General features: G+C 43.0%; 1 protein-coding gene across 1 annotated transcript in view; it reads right to left on the reverse strand.

Annotated features, from left to right (window-relative positions):
* Positions 1–24458, reverse strand: part of PITPNB (phosphatidylinositol transfer protein beta) — a 99278-nt gene that overhangs the window by 33433 nt on the left and 41387 nt on the right. The window contains exons 3-7 of the mRNA XM_077461411.1: positions 20638–20783; positions 18422–18513; positions 10433–10440; positions 9728–9802; positions 7052–7135 (exon numbers count right to left, since the gene is read on the reverse strand). Coding sequence (XP_077317537.1) covers positions 7052–7135; positions 9728–9802; positions 10433–10440; positions 18422–18513; positions 20638–20783 — 405 coding nt within the window. The remainder of the gene's footprint in view (positions 1–7051; positions 7136–9727; positions 9803–10432; positions 10441–18421; positions 18514–20637; positions 20784–24458) is intronic.

A 24458-nucleotide genomic window follows, 5' to 3' on the forward strand; every position in this document is an offset into this window, starting at 1 on the left:
AGCTTGATAGGGTTAGCTCTGCCAGGTATAGACTCCTTCAACTAACAGCTAGTACACATGGTAAGGAAATCAGAAGAAAAAAAAAAAATGCCTTTGGAGCGATCGTCCAATAAAATGAGTGTTAGTATACAGTTTGAGAGCCGATCGCAACAGTCCATGCAAAATTATTCGAAGGGACAAGCACGCAAATTTTTCTTGCAACAGAACCAAAGTTCTGCTTAATAAGTACAGCATTTGTCCGAAAGAAAATTAAAATAAATAAATACAACGTATGCCCAAGACCGCGCATGTTCGAAAACGAAAGAATACATTGCATCATCATAGGAAGTTGTATTCCGTCCTACGAGAGTTTTCGTAACTCTAGTAACCCATTTGTTTTCAATATGAGAATAGTATGAAAAAAAAAAAAAAAGGAATGATCATTCAACCGATGTTCTTGGTTGTGAGAGGTCCCTCACCCCCCCCCCCCCCCTCCCCCGGATCACACTGCTGCCTTATACACACACAATGCTCTGGCTCTCTGCCAGAGGCATTGGGCATCAATGCATGCTGACAGTTTTGACCGTCAATGGCCACTGAGCAACAACACTGGAAACAACATTGGGCGCTATACATTTGCCACAATGCTGATATGCAGCAGAACCCCTAGGAACCACCATCAATGGTCCATATACCACTGGTTGGTGACCGATGCTCCAGTAGATTGACAGCCTCAGCTTTGTTCCTGTGTGCCATGTAAAGGGGGGGTGCGTCCATTCCCTCCAATCAGCTCTCAGAGCTCTCCTCACTGAGCTCTGCAGGGTGTAATTACAGCTATCCAGCCCCTTTTTTCTGAACTTTCAGACAACTTTCTAAATTCAGCACTTTGAACATCTGTAGAGAAGAGACGACTGCAGATGGATACCATGCAACTGATGTGCCACCTTTGTCCCTGTCCAGATGACATACTAGGGTCAACACCGAGACTTGACATGGATTGGTTGGAGGTGGGACTGCATATATAAGTATATATCATGGTAAAGTGTTGATTTGTGTGCCATTATAATTTTACGTAGATGTATTAGGTTGTAATATGGGTAAGGCCCTCCTTGAGGTTCTGTATATAAAAGCTGGTTAATTTGGGGCTCAGAGTATGTGTTGGTGAATGGTGAGTAAATGGACACCCCTTGCCTGTATTGCATCCCATTGTGAAGATACCGGAAAGAAGACACGGAATGGTGCCATAAAAGCTGTCGAAGAATGGTGGTGGTATGTCACTCAGGCAAACCAGCAAATGTTGGGAAGCATAATACTTTAAGACAGTTATAGACAGCTCCATAGGAGCCGTTTCTGAAGAAGGGTGATGCATGCCCTTCAGACACAAAGCTGAATACGTTGGAAGGCAACATGGTTTAATATCATATTTCTGGAGTTTTATGGTTGATACAGCCATTTGGCCCAAGTTGGAATTTGCAAGGTGACCCAGCAGGGTGTTTCCCAACAAGGAGTCATGAATGGGAATTCATATCCTAGCAGGATGTTCTTGCAGACCTCTTGATGTGAGGTACAGGGGCAGAGAAGCACCCGATAAGACCTCCTGGGCAGGTGCGAATTAAAATGTCCTTAGATACAGAAGATCAAAGATCAGATGTCACTGAAGGATGACCCAGGTCAAATAGCAGTGATACATGAACAATTGCTGTCCCTAGTGGACGTTAAAGCATACTTCCCGGGAAGAGAAGAATATACTTCCTGGTGATTAGGAAGGACGATCTCTTCTTATTGGATACAGATGCCTAGATAGGCTGGCAGTGGGGTGGTGTCTGGTGGTGGGCTTTAAAGGTACTGACTGGCTGGAGTTTCTTCCTCTTTTCCATGGAGCTTAGCCGAGACAGCATCTCGAGGAGGACCTTACGTAAAGTATAATTTATGTTCTTTTGTTTTATATGCTCTGTAATATTTTCCTTTAGTGTTTTCATGTTAGCATTCCTACTTTCTTGGGAAATAAAGGAGACCCTTGCTTGGTTAAAGCAGTGTGTTTATTTTTATAGCCAACCTTGTTAGGGCCCTTTCACACGTCCGTGTATGGGGTCTGCTTTGCTCAGAAGGTATCACTCCACCGATCACCACTGAGCAGGCAGATGACCGGTCTGTCTCGACACACTGTGTAGGGACAGACCTGTCAGAGCGCTGCTCTCCTCTATGGGGGATCGGATTAAGACCTGCCGTAGAGTTAGTTTTCATCTGATCCACCAGACGGATGGAAAAACAGGGTTCCCATCCATCCCACTTTAGCGGATCGGAGCGGGTCGGATATCAGCAGACATGTCACCGTTGACATCCGTCTCTCCATAGACCTGTATGGCGCATCCGTTCAGGTCCACCTAAAAAACTGACAGGCGGACCTCAACGGTCTCTGCCTGTGTGAAAGGGGCCTTATTGTACCATTATCAGAGCTCTAATAGACTAGCTAATTATAGGAATAGACAAGTTAATACATATTTATAATAAATAAGGTGAATCCACCCCCCCCCCCCATACTATAATGTATATGGGGGGGGGGGGGCTCAGGAGTTCTGAGTAATTTGACGATTTTTATATGCATGAGAGGAATGCCAGAATTGGCTTGGTATGGAAGCAGTTAAATAATGATTTCATCAAAATAAATTGTTACTTTAAAGCAGCATGAAGGCCATTAGCTCACCCTTTATAATATTCACAAAATTGCAATACTGGTGTTTAAATACAATGCTTTTAAATTCTTTTTTTTTTTTTATACAACTTCTGCACTTTGATAAAAAAAAAAAAAAATGCTATAATAAAAACACAATCCAGCACAGCAATACAATGCCTGGCTTCCAATTACAGCTGCAAATGAGCAATAGTGTGGAAGGAGACAGCCTTCTGGCTTTGTTAGCATGCAATCTCCTTCAGGATCCCACAGGGAAAGCAAAGCCACTGTAGGGGAGCCTTTGGCTTGTGGTTTATTTTGTTTGCCACCAGCTGTACACTTCTCATCTCATTAGTTTGGTTAAAATACTCTGGGGGATGACAGCTGTAACCCACTCGAATCTTCGGCTCTGAGGATATCTGGAGGCTAATTCTGCAACCCATGAAAAAGAGCGTCCACCACAAAGCACTGTGCTGTACAAACAGTTTGAGCTTCTGAAGTAGGTTAAAAATGCAACAGGGCTAATGTGTCACTTCAGATGAAAGTACTACTTCTCTGTTTAATGCTTAAGCCAAAAAAAAAAAAAACAACTCATTATCAGATAAACAAAAAAACACAAACACACCACAGGTCATACTGGCATTTCAGTAGCTGAGGAAAGATAATAAAATGTAGTATAGAAAAACATTTTGAAATAATTAAGGAAAATACAATAAAACAGGGGACTTCGTAAAAGGACCAGTAAATTCAATTTACAAGCGAGTTAAAGTCAGTAAGGCTCTTTTTTTTTTTTTAAACAACAAACAAGTCATATTTGCCTCCACTGTGCAGTTTGTTTTGCACAGAGTGACCCCGATCTCGATTTCCGGGGGCTACCTTGTGGTCGCACTCCCGAGTCCAGCATTTGCATCCATAGATGCAGAATGCCAGACTCGGCCCCTTGTCATTGGATTTGATTAAAACCAGTGGGAGCCAATGGCTGCGCTACCATCAATCTATCCAATCAAGAGGGGGGGGCTTGGGGGCCGGTCAGTGGCTGAAGTTAGGATGGATTAAGGTGAAAAAACATGAGCGTTTACAACCCCTTTAATATAAAAAGCATTTAAACGTTTACAGAAACCAAGCCTAAAGCCCAACTAAAATTTATTTTAGACTGGATAGAGCAAGAAAGGGCTAGAACTTGCTGTTTCTTGTGTTCCCATGGATTCCCTCGCATCTCAGCCTCAGCCTGTACAGAAGCCTTTGCTGCTCTATGAGGAATCCTTGCATTAGATAAAAGTCACTTTGAATGATTTTTATTATTTTAACCCTTTTCCACATGTGGCGACACATTTAACCACTTCAGCTCTGGAAGATTTTACCCCCTTCGTGACCAGGTAATTTTGTGCTATTTTAACTGGTAATTGCGCATGGGATAAGAAAGATCATTCCCTCTGTACAGAGCCCTGTGTTAAATGTCAACACAGAGATCTGGGCTGTGATCCCGACCATTAATCATTGGCTGGTACTTGCCGACAGGCTCTCGCTGTGTACAATACCCGGATGTAGACAGCATTGTGGGCAGGCAGTGTCTTACGTGGTTAAAAGCTTCTGACTGCCTGGAGCAGAAAGGATCGCAATCATGCGACCAATGTGATTGGCTGTCACAGTGGTCACATGATTGGGATCCAGTCCCGCAGGCTACAAACCATTAACGGGGACTCTTGACAGCTAGCGTGTGCTTGAGTGAACAAAGAGCACGCTCTCAGCACAAACAATATTCTTGAATACAGGAATGGTATTTGTGCCATAGGGTGCATCTGAGTCTATGTTAATGGCCTCAACATTCTCTAGCCATTAAAATGAAAACTCTCCTCTCCTTTACAGCCAAGTAAGCATGATGCTGCACATGTGATCAGTTACAACACCAGTTTCACCAGTACTGAGCACATGTGATCAGTTATGACAGTTTGGTTGAGAGAAAAAATAAAAAAAGATAGTAATTATTCACTGCATGACTCTTGATGGGTTTACTTCCAATCTAAATCATGACACAACAATTAACATAATGACTGCCATATGTTGACTGTAGATACCATTACCTATCCCCTAACATTTTTAAGTCCTCATTTACACTTATGTTTGGGCAGTGGCTAAAAACATGCAGTTGAATCACATTTTTACTGCCCCCCAATCACTCCCCCTCAAGCTGCAAAGGCAACAGATGGGGTTGTACACGTGGCATCATGAGATATCAAAAATTATCCCCACTGAAGTTGACCATGCAGCAACTACATGCAGTGAAGAGACCAGTACATAAATCCTGCAGTGAGCTTAGAGTGTTCCTACTGGACCCCCTTTCAGTGCAATACCTTCCTCCCCAGCCACTGCAACCATCAGACTGGCACATGGCTGAGGAGTACATAGGGTGACACTATATGAAACCCTTCATACCACCCCTAATGTGTGAACTTCCACAGTAACCAGCTTGAAGCAGACCTCCACTCAAGAATTGTATGAATGGCAGCCTCCAACCATGTACTGTAGAGGAGCACGGCTAATGCAAAGCGATGAATGTGGCAAAGGTGTAAAACCAGGAACCGGCAAAAACTTTTTCTTGGCAAAGGCTGTGTGGCACCAGGTAGGCCCACACAGTGACGATCATGGGAGCAGAAAGGAAGCTAAAGCTTTATCAGACAGGCTGCCATCCTGAGCAGGGCGACTTACCGTATATACTCGAGTATAAGCCGAGATTTTCAGCCTCTTTTTTGAGGCTGAAAGTGCCCCCCTCGGCTTATACTCGAGTCATCGCTGTCTGCCCGCTCGATCAGCGTGTCGAGCAGACAGACAGCGGCCATTCTATTCAAAAGCCGCGCCTCCGGCTCCGCCTTCGCCTGTGATAGGCGGAACACTGAATTTCCCAGCAGCCTGTGTTCCGCCTATCACGGACATCGTATCATCCTCGTACTACGGACGAGGATGATACGACGTCTGTGATAGGCGGAACACAGGCTGCTGGGAAATTCAGTGTTCCACCTATCACAGGCGAAGGCGGCGGCGCAGCTTTTGAACTTTACAATGGCCGCCGACGAAGAGGGCACGGGACGGAGGCAAGGCAAGGCACGGCACGGCACGGGACGGGACGGGGGCAAGGCAAGGCACGACACGGGACGGATGCAAGGAGGCAAGGCACGGCACGGGACGGAGGCAAGGCACGGGACGGAGGCTCGGGACAAAGGTAGGCTGGACACACACACACACACACACACACACACACACGGATGGAGACACACACAGGGATGGATGGATGGAGACACACACACACAGGGATGGATGGATGGATGGATGGAGACACACACACACAGGGATGGATGGATGGATGGATGGAGACACACACACACAGGGATGGATGGATGGATGGATGGAGACACACACACACAGGGATGGATGGATGGATGGACGGACACACAGGGATGGATGGACGGACACACAGGGATGGATGGACGGACACACAGGGATGGACGGACACACAGGGATGGACGGACACACAGGGATGGACGGACACACAGGGATGGACGGACACACAGGGATGGACGGACACACAGGGATGGACGGACACACAGGGATGGACGGACACACACACAGGGATGGACGGACACACACACAGGGATGGACAGGCATGTCTCACCCTCGGCTTATACACGAGTCAATAAGTTTGCCAGTTTTTTTGGGGGTAAATTGGGGGCCTCGGCTTATATTCGGGTCGGCCTATACTCGAGTATATACGGTACTTAAAAAAGGGACAACTTGACTTTCCATTTTGTGTGTTGATTGCGGTATTTTTTACACCCAGTGTATTTAAACCGTAACATTACTGCAGCCGTGGCTTTGTTGTGTAAACTATGCAAGAATGAAAGACTTAAACGGGTTGTAAAGGTAAATGTATTTTCACCTTAATGCATTTTATGCATTAAGGTGAAAAAACATCTGACAGCCCCCCCGTTTTACTTACCTCACCCCTCGAAAGTCCCGCGCTCATCCTCCGGCGTCCTTTCCACCGTTCAGCCTGGCCGCTGATTGGCTGGAGTGGATGGATGGAAAGCAGCGCAGCCATTGGCTCGCGCTGCTGTCAATCACATCCACTGACGCGGAGCGCCGGGGCCGTGTGATACAGCGAGCGGCTATATCACGGGAGCACGCCCGCAGATGTTTCTCACCATGCGAGGGAGCTCGCATGAACGTGAGAAGAACCTGCGGGAGGAAGCAGAGACAGCTGCCGAAGGACCCCAGAAGAGCAGGTTTGGGGCCGCTCTGTGCAAAACGAGCTGCACAGTGGAGGCAAGTATAACATGTTTGTTGTTTAAAAAAAATATATATATAATAATAATTCACTTTACAATCCCTTTAAGAGCAAGAACTTACCCCATGTTCTACTTGGTTTCGGTCTGCAATATCAATATGGACCACTTCAACAGTTTTCCACACATTGGGATCTAGACCATGGACCTGAAAAAAGTTTCATGTTACTCATTATAAATCTTACTAAATCATTAAAGGAATCAGTTCAGTGCTAAGAGTAAAATCAATTTTTCATTAAAAATAAAAAAAAAGATGAACTTCCAACATCCTGACCTCCCTTCATGACCCCCTGCACATAGCAGCCATGATGCTCCATGTTGTTGCCAGTGTAGCCGTTTGTACACCACAATACACAGCCCTGGGGTGAGTAACCATCATAATGCTTGGATTGGCAAGCGCTCATTGTTCAGTACATCCACACGGCTGTGCTGATCAGAAGAGGCTTTTTCTTCCGGTAAGGTCCTTTTGATTGGTCAGCACGACCACATAGTCATGCCATAGCAAGCATTACGATGGATACTCGCTTTGGTGCAGTTTTGGGGTGTATGGTGCATGAACCACTAAATGGACAGCATAGGGCAATACGCTCACTATCTTCAGCGGGGTATGGAGGCGTGGCCAGGATAATTTTAGGCAGGGTGGAAAAAAATCAATGATTTTTTTTTTTTGATCGGTTTTCTATCAAATGTTAATACAATGCTTTTGGAGGAAAAAAACACTATCTAAAGATAGTTTTCTATTTAAGACACTTAAAGCGGTGCTTTTTTTGGATGTGATACATTAAAGCGGTGTTCCCGAGACGTGTCCCAGATGATTGACAAGAGAGAGGGGGCAAAGCTGATCTGCCTTCCTGCACTGAGGGAAGTGTCAAGAGCCCAGGCACTGAAGGAAGCAGACTACAAGGGACCTCCTAGCAACAGGCATTTAGAGGCGAGTAAAAAAAAAAAAAAATTCTCCAAATTTATTTTTGCACATAAAATTACTTTAGGGCGGAACTCCACTTTAATAATTTAGTTTATTCAGCATGAAATGGAGCTTAGTTATGTAGCATGAGGCTGTATATTCTGAAATATTTACATTTTTGGTAAACTCATTCAATGAACTCAAGCTCTGCAAGCTGAGATAACATGCACTGCATTCATGCATTTGAACAATTTCACAGTAACCATGAGATAAAACGAAGTTCAGGAATATTCTTTTATCCCATTGTTTTGCAAATCTATGTACACTACAAATTGTATGATTGAATCGGTTCTGACATCACTGTTTTACTAACCTGACAGCTTATTATTCTAAATAGGAAACCTTCATTGGGTTTGCAAATATTAAAGATTCTAACTACCAGCAAGAAGTCCTTACATTTAAAGAGCCCCTGTCATTTCAGATCCATCATGGCAGTGCCTGTTAGCGGGCATCCACTTACGTGCTGCCACCATGTCCCTCACCTTGTTGTGTCACTGCCACATCACCAGCCGTCCCATTAAAGTGAATAGGACTGTCAGTGAGTCAACAGTGGGTCAGAGGAGGAGCCACTGTGGGACAAATGACAGTTGCCCTTTAAAAACTATGATTTAAAAGTGGAGTCGATTTCAATGAAAACCTTTTTACTAGCGATTTAAGATCGACTTGATTTAAATCAAATCCACCCCGATTTTAGGTCAGTGCATTTTCAGTGAAAAGGTGAACTTATCCTTTATGTAATTATTTCTCTAACAAGGGATTCACCATACAGTACCAAGTACCACACAGACCATTAAAACACACATTTCCTGGAGAAGAGGCTAGTGTATTGATCATTTGGATATACTGTGTGATAACACAGAAACTACATTAGGAAACCTGTTGCCATGGGATATTTTTTTAATTTGTCCCATATCCCATTATGTACTTTTTTTTGGTGGACCCAGAGAGCTTTGAAGTTCTTATTTTTTTGAAGGTGAAGAGAAAAACAAATTTGCACCCAATATCCAAAGACAGAAGGTTACAGCCGGTAACCGGTTTCCCAGGTAAGGAAAGCCAAATACAACATGTAGTCCGGGGGTCACCAAAATATGTTAACTAGCAGAAAACGAGGAGTACACTTTTTGATAGACAAGATCAACAGGAAATAGTAAAATGTAGTATAGATATTATTTATTTATATTATTATTTAATATATTATATTTACGCATCACTTTACAATATAAAAAGGGGACAGTACGACTACAATACAGTTCAATACAAAAGGATTAGAAGGGCCCTGCTCATGAAGCCTACAATCTAAAAGAGAGGGTACAAAAGGTATTAGATGCAAGGGATGATCTGATGGAGGTGGGGTAGGCTTCCCTGAATAAATTAGTTTTCAAGGATCACCTAAATGAGGACAGGGTAAAGGCAGACTGGAGATACTGGGGCAGGGAGTTCCAGAGGAAGGGAGAGGCTCCGAAGAAGTCCTGGAGGCAATCATGGGAGGAGGCAACACGGGAGTTAGAGAGCGGGATGTCTTGGGAGGAGCTGAGGGGACAATTTGGGCAATATCTGCAGATGAGGTTGGTGATGTAGCTGTGGGTGATGTTGCAGATTGCCTTGTATGTTGTGGTTAGTATTTTGAATTTTATATATGATGGGGTAGGGAAAACCAGTGAAGAGATTGCCAGCAGTCACAATTTGCAAAATGATCCCACAAAAATCTCATTTGGATGTGTATGAAGCAACCTCAAAATTACTGAAAAGAAACCTGAATAAAATCAACCAACTTACATTTTCTTGTGTCCCCATGTCTGGTTTGTGCCAAGTCTCAATTTTAATGAAGAAGTCTTCTTTCATATATTCATTCTGAAAAAAAATACACACTTTAATTGACTAGAACTACAATTAACATGCAGAACAAACTATACCTTTCCAACATATATACTTTACTGTGGAATCAACGTAAGGAGGAGTGTTCAAACACGTACTGTTCTTTTAAGTACAATGACACTTAATGCCTTCAAATAAATATTACTTGTAGCAGACAGTGAACAACCAACCAACAAAATGAGGCTATTTTAGTTAACTTCTTTTGCAAATACCTAATAAAAAAGTTAAAAAAAAAAAAAAAAAAGTTTCTAACATTCTGGAGGCATTTCTGTGAGTGGCACAAGTCACATCATTCAAAAAATAAATAAAAATCAAACAATTATCAGTTGGCAAACATCCAGGTTAATTAGAGAGAAATATACAAAAAAGAGACAATGAAATTGTCCATACACAGAAAAACATTTGCTTCTCTTCAAAGCATAAGGTTATTAAAATGCATCATATTAGAAAACAAAAAAAAATAAAACAAAAAAATGGTTCATAGTATTTACCCAAGTTATTTTGCACATTTTCAATTGGGTAACAAAATCTTTATTTTTAATACATTTCAACATATAATAAAAGTTGGAAAAAACAAAACAAAAACATTTTTTGAAATGTACTCACCGTTACAACTGTTCAGTTGGAATATTCATAGGGAAGAAGGGGAGGAGGGGGAAGGAGGGGAGAAAAAGAAGACAAAAAAATTATTTCAAGCCATAATGCATAAAGTTTCAGTGTAAATAAGTGATTTTTCCATAATCAGTGGCTTTACGTACACAGAGTTTAGTGCTGACAATATTTATAATAAAAAATAAAAGTAAACAAGATCACTTGGAGATCAATTCTTGTTTGGGATTAGGCTAATTGGTAGGCAATTAAGCAAAACTATCCTAAAAGTTATATGTGGGGCTACTATTGTGGACATGCTCCGAGAATCATCCATTCAAGTCTTTCCAGCAATAATCGCAGCAAATCTAACACCACTTCCACCCCCCTCAATAAGGAGTATCTAAACTCGACCTCTTCCAGCCTACAATTAAAGAAAGCAGGCCTCCAGAAATTGCAGTACTTCTAATTTGCATATAACCAGTTAAGTTCAATGAGGTGAATGCCACCCGGTGGGATTCCTCTCATTTACTATTTACATATTTATTGCTATACTTCTGCCGTTCTGACTCTGCTCTGCCCACCTCTCCCCTAAATGGTCCATTCACAGAATGCTTTGTATTTTAGGAATAGGTTTACATAATACAAAGCTTTTTAAAGAGGGATTCCACCAAAAAAAAAAAATATTAAAAGCCAGCAGCTATAAATACTAGAGGTCGACCGATATGGGTTTTTCTCTGGCCGATGCTGATATTTAGAAATCATGGCGGCCGATGGCCGATATATGATGCCGATTTTTTTGGGCCGATATGTTAGGCCGATTTTTTTTTTTTTTTTTTTTATCCCCCTTCATCTCATAAAACCTAACAGACACCTTTCCCACTGGGCGTTTTTCAGGCGCTTTTGGGCTAAAAATAGCGCCTGTAAAGTGCCTGCAAAACGGCTCCCCTGCAGTCTGTGTGAAAAACAGAGTGCTTTCACACTGAGGTGATGCACTGGCAGGATGTTAAAAAAAATAAAAATAAAAAAAGTCCTGCAAGCAGCATGTTTGGAGTGGTGTATACCGCTTCTCCACCACTCCTGCCCATTGATATTAATGGGCACCACTGCCCAAGCGCATGCAATGCGATTTCGCAGCGGTGCTTCACGGGCGCATTTAACCTCTTCTTCGGCCGCTAGCTGGATTATATGCGCCCCACTAGCACCCGAATAGCACCGCTAAAATGATGGTAAAGTGCTGCTAAAACTAGCAACATTTTACCATCAACGCCTGCCCGCTCCAGTGTGCAAGCAGCCTATAAAATAAAAACAAGTACTCAAAACTTTTGGAGGAAAAAAAAAAAAATGGACTAACTTTACTGTTTTTTTTTTTTTTTTTTTTTTTTAAATCATTTAGTGTATTTTTTCCCCCCCCCCCAAAAAAAATGCATTTGAAAGACCTCTGCGCAAATGCCGTGTGACATAAAATGTTACAACAACCGCTATTTTATTCCCTAGGATCTCTGCTAAAAAAATATATATACTTTTTGGGGGGTCTAAGTGATTTTCTGGCAGAAAATACAGGACGTTTACTTGTAAGCAACAAGTGTCAGAAAAGATTAAGGGTCCTTTCACACGGGGCGGATCAGTTCTGATCCGCCCCGTGGATATCCGCTTGCTCAGCGGGGACCACTCCGTCGATCCCCGCTGAGCAGGGAGATGACAGGTCCGTCTCTGCATACTGCGCAGGGACAGCCCTGTCACAGCGCCGCTCTCCCCTATGGGAGATCGGATGACGACGGACCGCAGTGCCCGTCGTCACCCGATCCGATGACGGATGGAAAAAATAGCTTTTTCCTCCGTTACACTTTTTCGGATCGGAGCGGGTCGGATGTCAGCGGACATGTCACCGCCGACATCCGACGCTCCATAGACCTCTATGGAGCACCCGTTCAGGTCCGCCTGAAAAACTGACAGGCGGGCCTGAACGGGACGTCAGTGTGAAAGGGGCCTTAGTCTTTAAATGGTTAAACTGAGAAATTCTACACACAGAGATGAGTTCATTCATTCAAGTGTAAACATTGTATCATTTTGTTCTTTTGGCAGATTGCCCAGAGAGGAGGAAAGTCGTTTCTATGACGACTCAGGCAACTTACACTGACTTCTATTACAGAAGTAATTTCCAAGTCCCGCTGTTCTAAATCGGCCTTTTTATCAGCTCAATCGGCCAATGCCGATTAATTAAAAAACGGCAAATATCGGCCGATATATCGGTCGACCTCTAATAAATACTACAGCTGCTGACTTTTAATAAATGGACACTCACCTGTCCCGGGTTCCAGCGATGCCGGCAGCCGAGGCCGATCGATCGGCCCTCAGCTGCTGCCGCCACCATTCTAGGTGAGGGAATCAGGAAGTGAATCGGCTTCACTTCCCGGTTCCCTACTGCGCATGCGCGAGTCGCGCAGCGCAATAGGAATTCTCCACGCTGTCTCTGAGACCCGTGTGTCCCAGCAGACAGCGCGGCAGGACAGGAAATGGCGTAGACTCCCACGGGAGTCTATGCCCGGAAGTGGGTGTAAATACCTGTCTTTGACAGGTATCTCCACCCCCCTCCCCCCTGAAAGGTGCCAATTGTGACACCGGAGGGGGGGGGAGGGTTCCGATCAGCGGTGGTTCCACTTTAGGGTGGAAACCCGCTTTATGATGGGGCAAAGCGGCTGCACACAACTCTGTAGCATCAGAGACCCGAAGTTCTAGTTTCAGGGTGCCTGAAGCATAGAAATAGCCTTATACTGGCCATTCACTATACGTAAAATAGCCCAAACCCATTTTCGAAAACAAACATTCGGCCATGAGCGCAAACAATAGTGCCATCATGTAATGATCGCTAAATCGTTCAGTGGACATAGATGAATGCATCTTTTGTTTGTTTTTTTCGCATATACCTAGATCAGACAGTTCAGCCGATTTTTCATATAGTGTATGGCCAGCCTTACTCTCTGCACTTTGTATAAACGTAAACAAAAGTAGAGAAGTTCGGGGGGGGGGGGGGCATTGTTGGATTTTAACCTATATAAGCCAGCAGATTTTTAAAAGTGCTGCAATTTCTGATGTTCCATTTTATAGTGTGTGTCGGAGGAGGGACTGAAAATAGAACACCTACTGCATACACCTTGTGCTACCATACATTAAAACACACTGTACAGTTCAACCAGCAGAGCCCAGCTGACCACACTGTTCCTGCCTTCTTTTCTCATGGTCTTTGTAAAGCTACAAGACCCTGTACGCCAATCTTCCCTTTTGCCTGACTCTACAATTATTAGTGAACGCAAACTACAACCGCATTTCTCCTCTCTGTAGAAACACAAGCCCTAAAACCATTTACCCAAATTTCTATTGTCTCTGCAGAAATAACATTCCAATTGCATGTCTCCTGCCCCGTAAAACTACTAGCCCTAGCCTTCCCAGTTCTCCAAGTCTTTCAGTAGCCTTTTTTTGAACATTCAAAAATAACCCTAAACTCCTAATAACCACAAAAATTAAGGACTTGAGCTAAAGCCTCCACGCCCTTAAAAAACACATAAACTGAAGCCTAATGATTCCACCCACTTGCAAAGTTTTATCCGATTAGATGAGGCAGGTTGATGACATCACCATTCCCAGCTCATCTAATCAAGGCATTTATTGAGAAAATGCAAAGTGTTCTCTCTGAATGGTACCCTTGCCGAGCGAGCGCTCTCCTGTGTTCTACAAGCAAGCCACCTGCCTGGGATCTGGAAGCAGTGGCAATAACTGTAATTTTATTTAAAAAAATAAATTTATATATATATATATATATATATATATATATATATATATATATATATATATATATATATATATATATATATATATATATATATAAAATATGTGTGTATATACATGTATATATAATGTAGGGGGACTCTTTATTTTACTAACATTAATCACACCGTGTGTCAGTATATTGAGCTGTGATAATTTATCACTGCTTAATAAATTGACATCTCTGTATCGGTGAATTTCTAGTACTGTAATCTCGTAAAGTCTCACGAGATTCCAGTATCAGGGGCCGTTCTCCAGTGTTAGAAGCGTTTGTAGATCGCTTCACTCCTCCAAGAGTGAAGCGATCTACTCCGCTTTATAAACTGGCCTACAGAGGAGAAATCTCCTCTGTAACTATCTGAGCTTTGCTTTAGCTTTCCTCCTAATAATCTGCTTATACCTACAGATGGTGAAGACATGCATTGAATCTAACAACCATAATAGAAATAATCTTGGCTTTTTACCTCCCTTAGATCAGGGCCCCCATACAAGATTAACAGGTACTAAAGATAACGAAAGCATTTTGCCAAGTAGCATCTGTAAAATACTCACATGGTTCATATAATGTATTAGACATGATACAAGCCTTCTCTATGCTTTATGATATCACAATGCAGAGCATTCTAACCTGCTTACATCTGAACCAGGAAAAAGAAAGACACATACTCAAGCATGTATTTACTAATGGGTAGCTCTGTATAAAACTGCTTTGGAAGGAGTAGGCTCCATTTTCCCTGGTATATGGTACCAAACTGTAAAATCAGTTACTCTAACATGACTAGGAAAATTGGTAACATGGCTGAAGAACAAAAAAGGTTTGCATACTGTTAAATGGCGGAGTATTCATCCTCTTTCAGCTTCTAAAGCTGCAAGTATGAATAAACATTCCATTGTGGTAATACACAAACTAACCTCAACCAGGCCAGCAGCATTTTTTTGTTGCCGGTGCCTACCCCAATCATTCACAGCTATGCTGAGAAGTGGGGCCAACCCTTGTAGGCTTTAGGGACACAACATACAAAGATGTGTTTTTTAAAATCAACCAAGGTTAGGTTAAGTGGCCAGTTTAGACTGAAGTAGTGATTGGTGGTTTTATTTCAAGATTTTAAAGGGATAAGTTCACCTTTCTAAATAATTAAAAAAACAAAATTTAAAAAAAAATGCACAGTTATTTAAAGAGACTTTAAAACATTGCACTAGTGATCAGCAGATATCAGGCTCCTGCAGACTGTCAGCATAGCTGTCTGCTCGCTAATCGTATGGGCAGGTAGTTACTGAATGACAAGAAACATCAATGAACTACCTAGAGCACTCACCAGCACCCTGGTAATTCATTAAGAATTACAAGGTAGTTCATTGAAAATTACAAGGTGTCAGTCGCAGTGTCTAAGGGTAGTTCTCCCATTCACAATACTCTGTAAATGAATGAGTAATGCGCAAGTGTGGGCGGAGCCCCACTTTTTTTGTGACAGCCAGCTATCAGAATTAGAAAGGGGGAATCGTTGACAGGCTGCAGGAGTGGGAACATGTTACAGGTTTTATCCTAAAAAAAAAAAAGTTTCCCAAAGGTGACCTCATCCTTTAAAAAATTTCTATTTTAGAAGAGTATCCTGAGATTCAAGAACACTGGGTTTTTCTTTGAAATAACCCTTTTACAGTAGCATAATAGAATTGGCCCTGATTAAGTATTGAGGGAACCAAGCTTAAAAGTGATTGTAAAGTCAGAAGGTATTTTTTTTTTTTATCTTAAAGTAGAAGGCCACCCTAAAACTAAAATCCCTGCATCTACAGACATCCACGATCTAACACTAACCACTAACCAATCTAGCCCTGCAAAGAAAAAAATTAAATAAAAAAACAGTATTACATAACTTTTCTGCAGCTGTTCTGACCTGATCCCACGCTGAGCTGTCAGCCGAGGCTTCGCTGCGGAGGTGGGTGCAGAGGACACAGCCGACAACGGAAGCCCCATAGTAACGCTACGGGTGAAGTCACTCCCCATTAATTTGTCAGCTGTGTCCTCTGCAGAGCTTTCGCCACTGGAGCCCAGATCAGGTTGGCTTCAGAAAAGGTGGATGTGTTAGAATGTGGATGTCTGTAGATGCAGGGATTTTAGTTTTAGGATGGACTTACACTACTTTAAAGCATTCTATGCATTAAGATAAAAAGCCTTATGTGTGTAGCAGCCCTCCTAATACTTACCTGAGCCCATCTCTGTCCAGCGAGGGCCACAATTTCCTGGGCTGTTCGAGACTCTCCTCCCAAATGGCTAACAGCAGCAGAGCCATTGGTTTCCGCTGCTGTCAAACCCAATTAGCCAATCAGGCGAGAGAGGAGATAGGACCAAACCGCAGTTGTGTCTGAATAGATACACGGAGCAAGCTGCTTGCTGTGGGGGCACGCAACAGGAGGGTGGGGCCAGGAGTTACAGACAGAGACCCGAGAAGAGGAGGATCCAGGCTGTTCTGTGCAAAACCAACTGCACAGCGCAGGTAAGTATTTTTTATTTATTTTTTTATGAAAAAAATAAGACCAGACAAGAATCACTTTAAAGGCCATCATCTTTAGGGCCTATGGTGAAAGGCTTTGAACTTGTGTTGATGGTTATCAATTTCAGACATTTCTGAGTTCATTCAAAATTCATTTTTCAGGTGCATATGACCTACCTTTGGCCTGAATTGCATCCCATAGACCTTTATGGCAACGCAAAACCTGCTTGAAGCAAACAAAAGCTCATCTACACAGGCACACATTCTGCCTTTACTACTTTGTGCATCAAAAAAAAAAAAAATGTAGATTAGGTGGACACTTCCAAAAAAAATAAAAAAAAATACAGCAATGGCAGATACAATGATGCCCGCATAGGTTATTAACTAATATTTGTTTTGGCACTTTGCTAAGGTTATCTATGGTAAAAATGTAAAATCATATAATTTCTACACTGCATTTTAATTAATTCTAACCTACTCCTAGTAATCTGAACCATCTTGAAGTTTTAAAACTTACTTTATCAAGAACCCCACACATTAGGTCCTGGTTCAATCTGCTGCGAATTGGTGAAGTAACTTGCGACACAAAAGTCGCATGGCAAGTGAAAACACATGTCAATGGCGGTCGTTACAACTAATGTGACTCAAGTTGCAACTTTGAAAAAGCTTCACGTGCTACTTTGATGTGACTTGGTGTCCCACAGACTCTAAAGTTGCATGAAAGTCGCAAGCAAGTCACACGACAATGAGGATTGAACTGAAGCTTAATTCCTTGAATTCTGGTACATATCTTCACTATGTCCTGTAAGCAGGCACTGCTGTGTCACATATTTCACAGAGTCAGTGTTGTGAACTAAAGGGGTGCCGAGGAGGAGTAGTTTCAGGCAGCAGGGTACCATGGGATATGTAGTTCTTCGAAAGCTTACATGGAACTAGTAACTATTGTTTACATTGCTATTACAATGCCAATGTTATACAATGAAAGTGTATGCTGTGACCATAGAGCTCCCTTAATTTTCTGTGCATCAGTATTGATTTACCTGAAGATATATCAAAAGCTTGTGCAGAAAAGGCATTGTTGGTGAAAATGAGAAGCATGTACGGTAATCAACTCTAAGTGTTTTGATTTCCCCCGACTTCCTGGACGTGGAGTGAAATCTCAGCAGCAGGGGGAAAGGTCGGGGTCATGAAAGTGTTATTGGAATCTATACCTTAATGTACGGATAACAACCCCACCCTACATTTCCTGTACAGAAAATAAAGAAAAATAATTCCCCTATTGGGTCACATACAGATGTAATAACCATTAGGAAATTTAAACTCCATTCCATTACAAAAAAATATATATGCCGGAGTTAGGCTCTAAAAACATACAACCTAAGGGAAGGCTTGCTGGGAGATCATACATTCTTGCACATACAAGCTGATGAATAGTTATGCATCAAATACAAGCAGATTCTAGGTAAAGGAAAAACGAGAATTATGGCTTTGAGCAACAACCAGACTCTGTTGCATAATTTTGACATGACAGAAAATGGCACCAATTACTAAAGTTCAATTACTAAAGCTCATTGAAGAATGTTTGAAGTAAAATGGCTGATACTTTCAATGACAAACCTTTTTCGAGCTTGGCAATGAAAGCAGAACACAATTTCCTATGATGTATGGATTGAAAACATCATAAGCTGCTTACTTGTTCTACAGTAAGGATAAGCATTCCATGCTTTTTCATGAAACACCAGGGATCCATCTGGAGCAAACATCTTTACATAACCAGGGACTTTACTGAAAAAGGAGAACCAGACATTAAAATACAAGAAATCGATTTCTAGCATTAGATTAAAATAAAGCTTCCTACAAGTTACAAAATATCCTTACGGTGACCAGATACCGGACAATAAATAAAAAATAAAAAAAAATACTAAATGGTCACTATGTGCAAGTTCTCCGATTTCATAAACTTTTTCTCTTAATTTTGAAAAATAAACCCTAGTCTGTCAACAATACAATCTTTTTGGCAAAGATTCAATAGCTTTACATGATTAGAAAAAGATTGCAAGTGAGCAACAGTAACATTGTGGAGGCGCTTGGTCTTCATTGCCAAAATTTTTAATTAGATTTCAATGGTAAAGTACAAAAAACAAGTGAGCCCAAGCAAATACTGTTGAGCATTACACAAAGATGAGTAACAAACAAATATTTCAGATTGTGTGATTTGAGCATGGAAACCAGTAAGCCACTAAAAACAAAACAAAAAAAAAAAAAACACATATTAAAGCAGAACTTTACCCATAACAACTTGATAAAAAAAATAATGTTCTTTAGCAAGGAACATTCCACATTAATAATTATGGTACCAAAAAGTAGCGTGTGCTGTGAAGTGCCTCCAGCATTACTCCCGTTTCTTCTTGCTGGAAGCCGCCATTTTGCTAAAGCCCAGGGCACCTGAGCAAGTGCAGACCAGGGTGAGGCAGTATTACTGGATTTTAAGCTGTATAGGCACTTGTTTATAAATGTTTTACATAGCTATACCTGCAAAAGGGACCAACCTCGAGTGATCTAGCAGGACTTAATTTTCTGACTAAAGTTCCACTTTAAAGACCATACGAAATAATATATTGACCCCAAGTCGGCATAAAAGCTGGCACCTATTGCCCACGCATTCTCCTGAAAAAGCTAAGATCATACTGGTTAGAGGAGGTCATTTCAGTCTGGTGCACCATTACATAGGCTCCGAATCTGTAAAGATAGCTTCTGTCTATCGTAACATAATGTAGAGTCTTTCACAGGTCCAGTTAAACCAACCTCCCTTCGGGGAAAGGTTTCCTATGTCTGCACCTACTTTAGGAAGCCCAAAACTTTGCTTTGTTGGTAGGGACACAGGAGCTAACCACTGCGTTTTCAAAGAGGATGATATAAAAAAAAAAAAAAAAAAAAAAGGGGGAGTAAAGAAAAACAGAAAGAATTACATAACAGACTACTGTTCCATTCTCTCTGCTGGCTAGTAGAAATGAGTAGAAACCTTAGGTCCTCCCAGAAATGTATGCGAGCGAGGGGTTCCCAAGTCTGCTCAAATATTTTAATTTTATTGGTTTGCAGAAGGTTTCTCATTAAATCATGATCCAGGATAACTTAGCTTTGAGTAAATCAAAGAAAATCGTAGGGGGAATTTCAAGACCTAGCTATGGTTATCCAGGCTGATACAAAGATTTATGCTACTAATCATCTTGTGAGTTTTGGGGCTTCCCTCACTGGTTGGCCTAATAAGGAATGCAGAGGAGAATTCTTAGGGCTCGTCCCAGTCAAAGAACACATACAATTATAGCCACTTAGCCAAAATCTGCACACTTTTGGGCAAGCCCAGCAGATGGGGGGCTTGTGTTTCAAGGTAATTGGTCATCTCCTATAATTTGCATCTTCAACAGCTGGCTACATTAAGAATACAACAGCTGTGTACTGATATGAATTATGCACATTCCAACAACCTTCAACATATAATGGTTTGCTACCAGTTTGGAATATAAGTGTGTTGTTTCTACTCCTATTAGTCGCTAGCAAACGTTTTGGTAGCATGAATAAAACCGGCATATGTCAAATGTTCTCAAAGGGACATGCTGTGTGATAAGCCCAAGTTTCATGCATATGGTCAGGAATTTGCAGCACAAAATACAAAAAACGACCTCCCAGGTGGCTAAATTCTATTCTATCCCAGAGATAAAGTGGCATTTGTGCTTTAAAAAAAAAAAAAATATATAAAAAACACTACATGGGAGGCTCACTATTTGGAACTTTCCTTGTCATCAATAGAAACATTTCCTGCTCTACAGTGCAAACAAACTAGCTTGTGTCTGGTGGTGTTAGCATAGATGTGCCCCTTCCATGCCAATAAATCCTTTGAACCTTACTCACCTTTTCAAGTGGTAGATTTTGTGTGTATATTGACCTTTTTCGCCATCTTTTTCATATGGCTCGTTCTTCAAGACCTCAATACCTTCACCACCACCAGTTTCATTTTTGCTAGCTTCAGCCACAGAATAAAGCTGACCAACCTGATACTAAGAAAACATTGAAAAAAAAAAAAAAAAAAAAACACGTTAATGTCAAGAACATAGTACATAGCATTAAGGGACCAGAAAAATGGAAGAAATAACTGCGATTACATTTTTATTTTACATAAAAATTCAACTCTTTTTTTAAGCAATCTGGGAGTGTAGGGGTATTAGAATGCATATAAAAAAATAATTACTTGTTCACCATTCAAGCATATGTCAGGGTAAAAAAAAAAAAAAAAAAGGGGGGCATCCGAATACATCTTTGTAATACATACACCTATTTATCCTTTAAAGACCCTGCAAACTACAGAAAAATAACCAATGGTCAGCAACACATTTCTTGCTGTATGTCATCTTCTCTGAACTGGCAGGGAACAGTATCAGCCCTGCTCAGTTGCCTTTTTTTCCAACTACAGAACAACTTTTCAGCGGGAACTAGAGGGCCGATTAGACAGGCAGTGAGCATAGGGCAGCACTGAATTTCTGACAGCATGAACAGGTCAAGAGAGGAAATTAAGTTGATTGTTGGGGTTAAATACACACTAAAATATAAGTGTAGAAGAAAAATTAATTCCAATCCCATATCATGTGACTATTCAGTTTGATGTATATCAGCAAAACCAGTACCACTGTTGCTACACTTTTAGGTCCATCACTGTGGTCAAAAAACTTTCCCCAAGAGACAAAATCTCCAGTTTTTTTTGTTTGTTTTTTACTGCTATGTGTGTACTTGTTGGGGAGATGCGTCCTCATTATCAGTATGATGCAGTGTCCCATGGTATCCACAAACATTTTGACATCAGTTCGTCTTTAACCAGTTGATGCCGACCTCACACTTATAAGCAACGCCATGGAGGAGACCTCCTTCCAAGGCACCGCATATATGTGCTCCTGTGCTAGAAACACAGTAAATACTGCAAACCCAGAATAGAGACCAAACTGTCACGGTGCCCCTGGTCTCATACCAACGACTGGAAGCTGAAAGGACCAGCTCCTGATCACATGATCTCTGTGACTGATTCTATAAATCAGGGGTATTGAATTAAAATTCATGAAGGTCCAGTCAGTAAAATTTTCTTCCAGCCAAGGTCAGAATCAGGTTTGAATCTCAATGGCACCTCTGCACAATGGCAAATGTGGAGCATTTTTGAGAGCGCCACATTGCATGGTGCCAGAGTACCATGCAGCTTGGTACAGCGGAATTTTAAAAAAAATTAAAGATTGCTGCTTATAAGGCAACCCACTACAAAAATGGGGCAGCTGACATGCAGTACGCAATAATGTCTAAAAATATACTAACGCTCTGATGTGAATAAATGTTAAGATATGTGAGAAATAAATATTAAAAGATAACTAAATATAGCTGCAATTATATATGTGAACTGATACACAAAAATTGTTGTACATGAATAATTGCACTAATATTAAAGTGGATGTAAACCCGATTTTTTTTTTATGTCATAACGTAGAGCAGGCATGTCCAAAGTCCGGCCCGCGGGCCAATCGCGGCCCGCATTCCGGTTTCGGACGGCCCGTCTGGTCATGTTCCCATATATATCTTTTGTGGTCCCCAACGAATCCCCGATCGCCGGGGGCCACAAAAGATAGATGTGCTAGCTGCCATGGAGGGGGCGGGACGAGTGCCTTGGATACAGGACAGCGTCCTGTGTAAAAGGAAGTCCCGTCCTGCACTGCCATTGGACAACCGTTTTGTCCATCACAGGAGGCGGGACTTTCAATTAAAGAGGCCGTCGATAGAAACAGGAGTTTCTCCTGTATGTCTGTCGGCGCTCATCCCGCCCCCCTCCCTGTCTCCTCCAAGGCTGCAGAGGACATGAATCAGGCTGCACTGATGGTAATGGTGAGTCTGCATTCATGAAAATGTGTGGGCTGCATTCATGGCAATATGGGGGCTGCATTCATGGCAATGTGTGGCAATATGGGGGCTGCATTCATGACAATGTGGGGGCTGCATTCATGGCAATGTGGGGGCTGCATTCATGGCAATGTGGGGGCTGCATTCATGGCAATGTGGGGGCTGCATTCCTGGCAATGTGGGGGCTGCATTCCTGGCAATGTGGGGGCTGCATTCCTGGCAATGTGGGGGCTGCATTTCTGGCAATGTGGGGGCTGCATTTCTGGCAATGTGGGGGCTGCATTCATTGGGGGCTGCATTCATGGCAATACGCTGGGGGCTGCATTCATGGCAATACGCTGGGGGCTGCATTCATGGCAATAAGCTGGGGGCTGCATTCATGGCAATACGCTGGGGGCTGCATTCATGGCAATACGCTGGGGGCTGCATTCATGGCAATACGCTGGGGGCTGCATTCATGGCAATACGCTGGGGGCTGCATTCATGGCAATACGCTGGGGGCTGCATTCCTGGCAATGTGGGGGCTGCATTCATTGGGGGCTGCATTCATGGCAATACGCTGGGGGCTGCATTCATGGCAATACGCTGGGGGCTGCATTCATGGCAATACGCTGGGGGCTGCATTCATGGCAATACGCTGGGGGCTGCATTCATGGCAATACGCTGGGGGCTGCATTCATGGCAATACGCTGGGGGCTGCATTCATGGCAATACGCTGGGGGCTGCATTCATGGCAATACGCTGGGGGCTGCATTCCTGGCAATGTGGGGGCTGCATTCATTGGGGGCTGCATTCATGGCAATACGCTGGGGGCTGCATTCATGGCAATACGCTGGGGGCTGCATTCATGGCAATACGCTGGGGGCTGCATTCATGGCAATACGCTGGGGGCTGCATTCATGGCAATACGCTGGGGGCTGCATTCCTGGCAATACGCTGGGGGCTGCATTCCTGGCAATACGCTGGGGGCTGCATTCCTGGCAATACGCTGGGGGCTGCATTCCTGGCAATACGCTGGGGGCTGCATTCCTGGCAATGTGGGGGCTGCATTCATTGGGGGCTGCATTCATGGCAATACGCTGGGGGCTGCATTCATGGCAATACGCTGGGGGCTGCATTCATGGCAATACGCTGGGGGCTGCATTCATGGCAATACGCTGGGGGCTGCATTCATGGCAATACGCTGGGGGCTGCATTCATGGCAATACGCTGGGGGCTGCATTCATGGCAATACGCTGGGGGCTGCATTCATGGCAATGTGGGGGCTGCATTCATTGGGGGCTGCATTCATGGCAATACGCTGGGGGCTGCATTCATGGCAATACGCTGGGGGCTGCATTCATGGCAATACGCTGGGGGCTGCATTCATGGCAATACGCTGGGGGCTGCATTCATGGCAATACGCTGGGGGCTGCATTCATGGCAATACGCTGGGGGCTGCATTCATGGCAATACGGTGGAGGCTGCATTCATGGCAATACGGTGGAGGCTGCATTCATGGCAATACGGTGGAGGCTGCATTCATGGCAATACGGTGGAGGCTGCATTCATGGCAATACGGTGGAGGCTGCATTCATGGCAATACGGTGGAGGCTGCATTCATGGCAATACGCTGGGGGCTGCATTCATGGCAATATGGGGGCTGCATTCATGGCAATGTGTGGCAATATGGGGGCTGCATTCATGACAATGTGGGGGCTGCATTCATGGCAATGTGGGGGCTGCATTCATGGCAATGTGGGGGCTGCATTCATGGCAATGTGGGGGCTGCATTCATGGCAATGTGGGGGCTGCATTCCTGG

The sequence above is a fragment of the Lithobates pipiens genome, unplaced genomic scaffold, assembly GCF_037356315.1.
Source record: "Lithobates pipiens isolate NorthernLeopardFrog02 unplaced genomic scaffold, aLitPip1_a1.2 Scaffold_3, whole genome shotgun sequence".
Classification (NCBI taxonomy): Eukaryota; Metazoa; Chordata; class Amphibia; order Anura; family Ranidae; genus Lithobates; species Lithobates pipiens.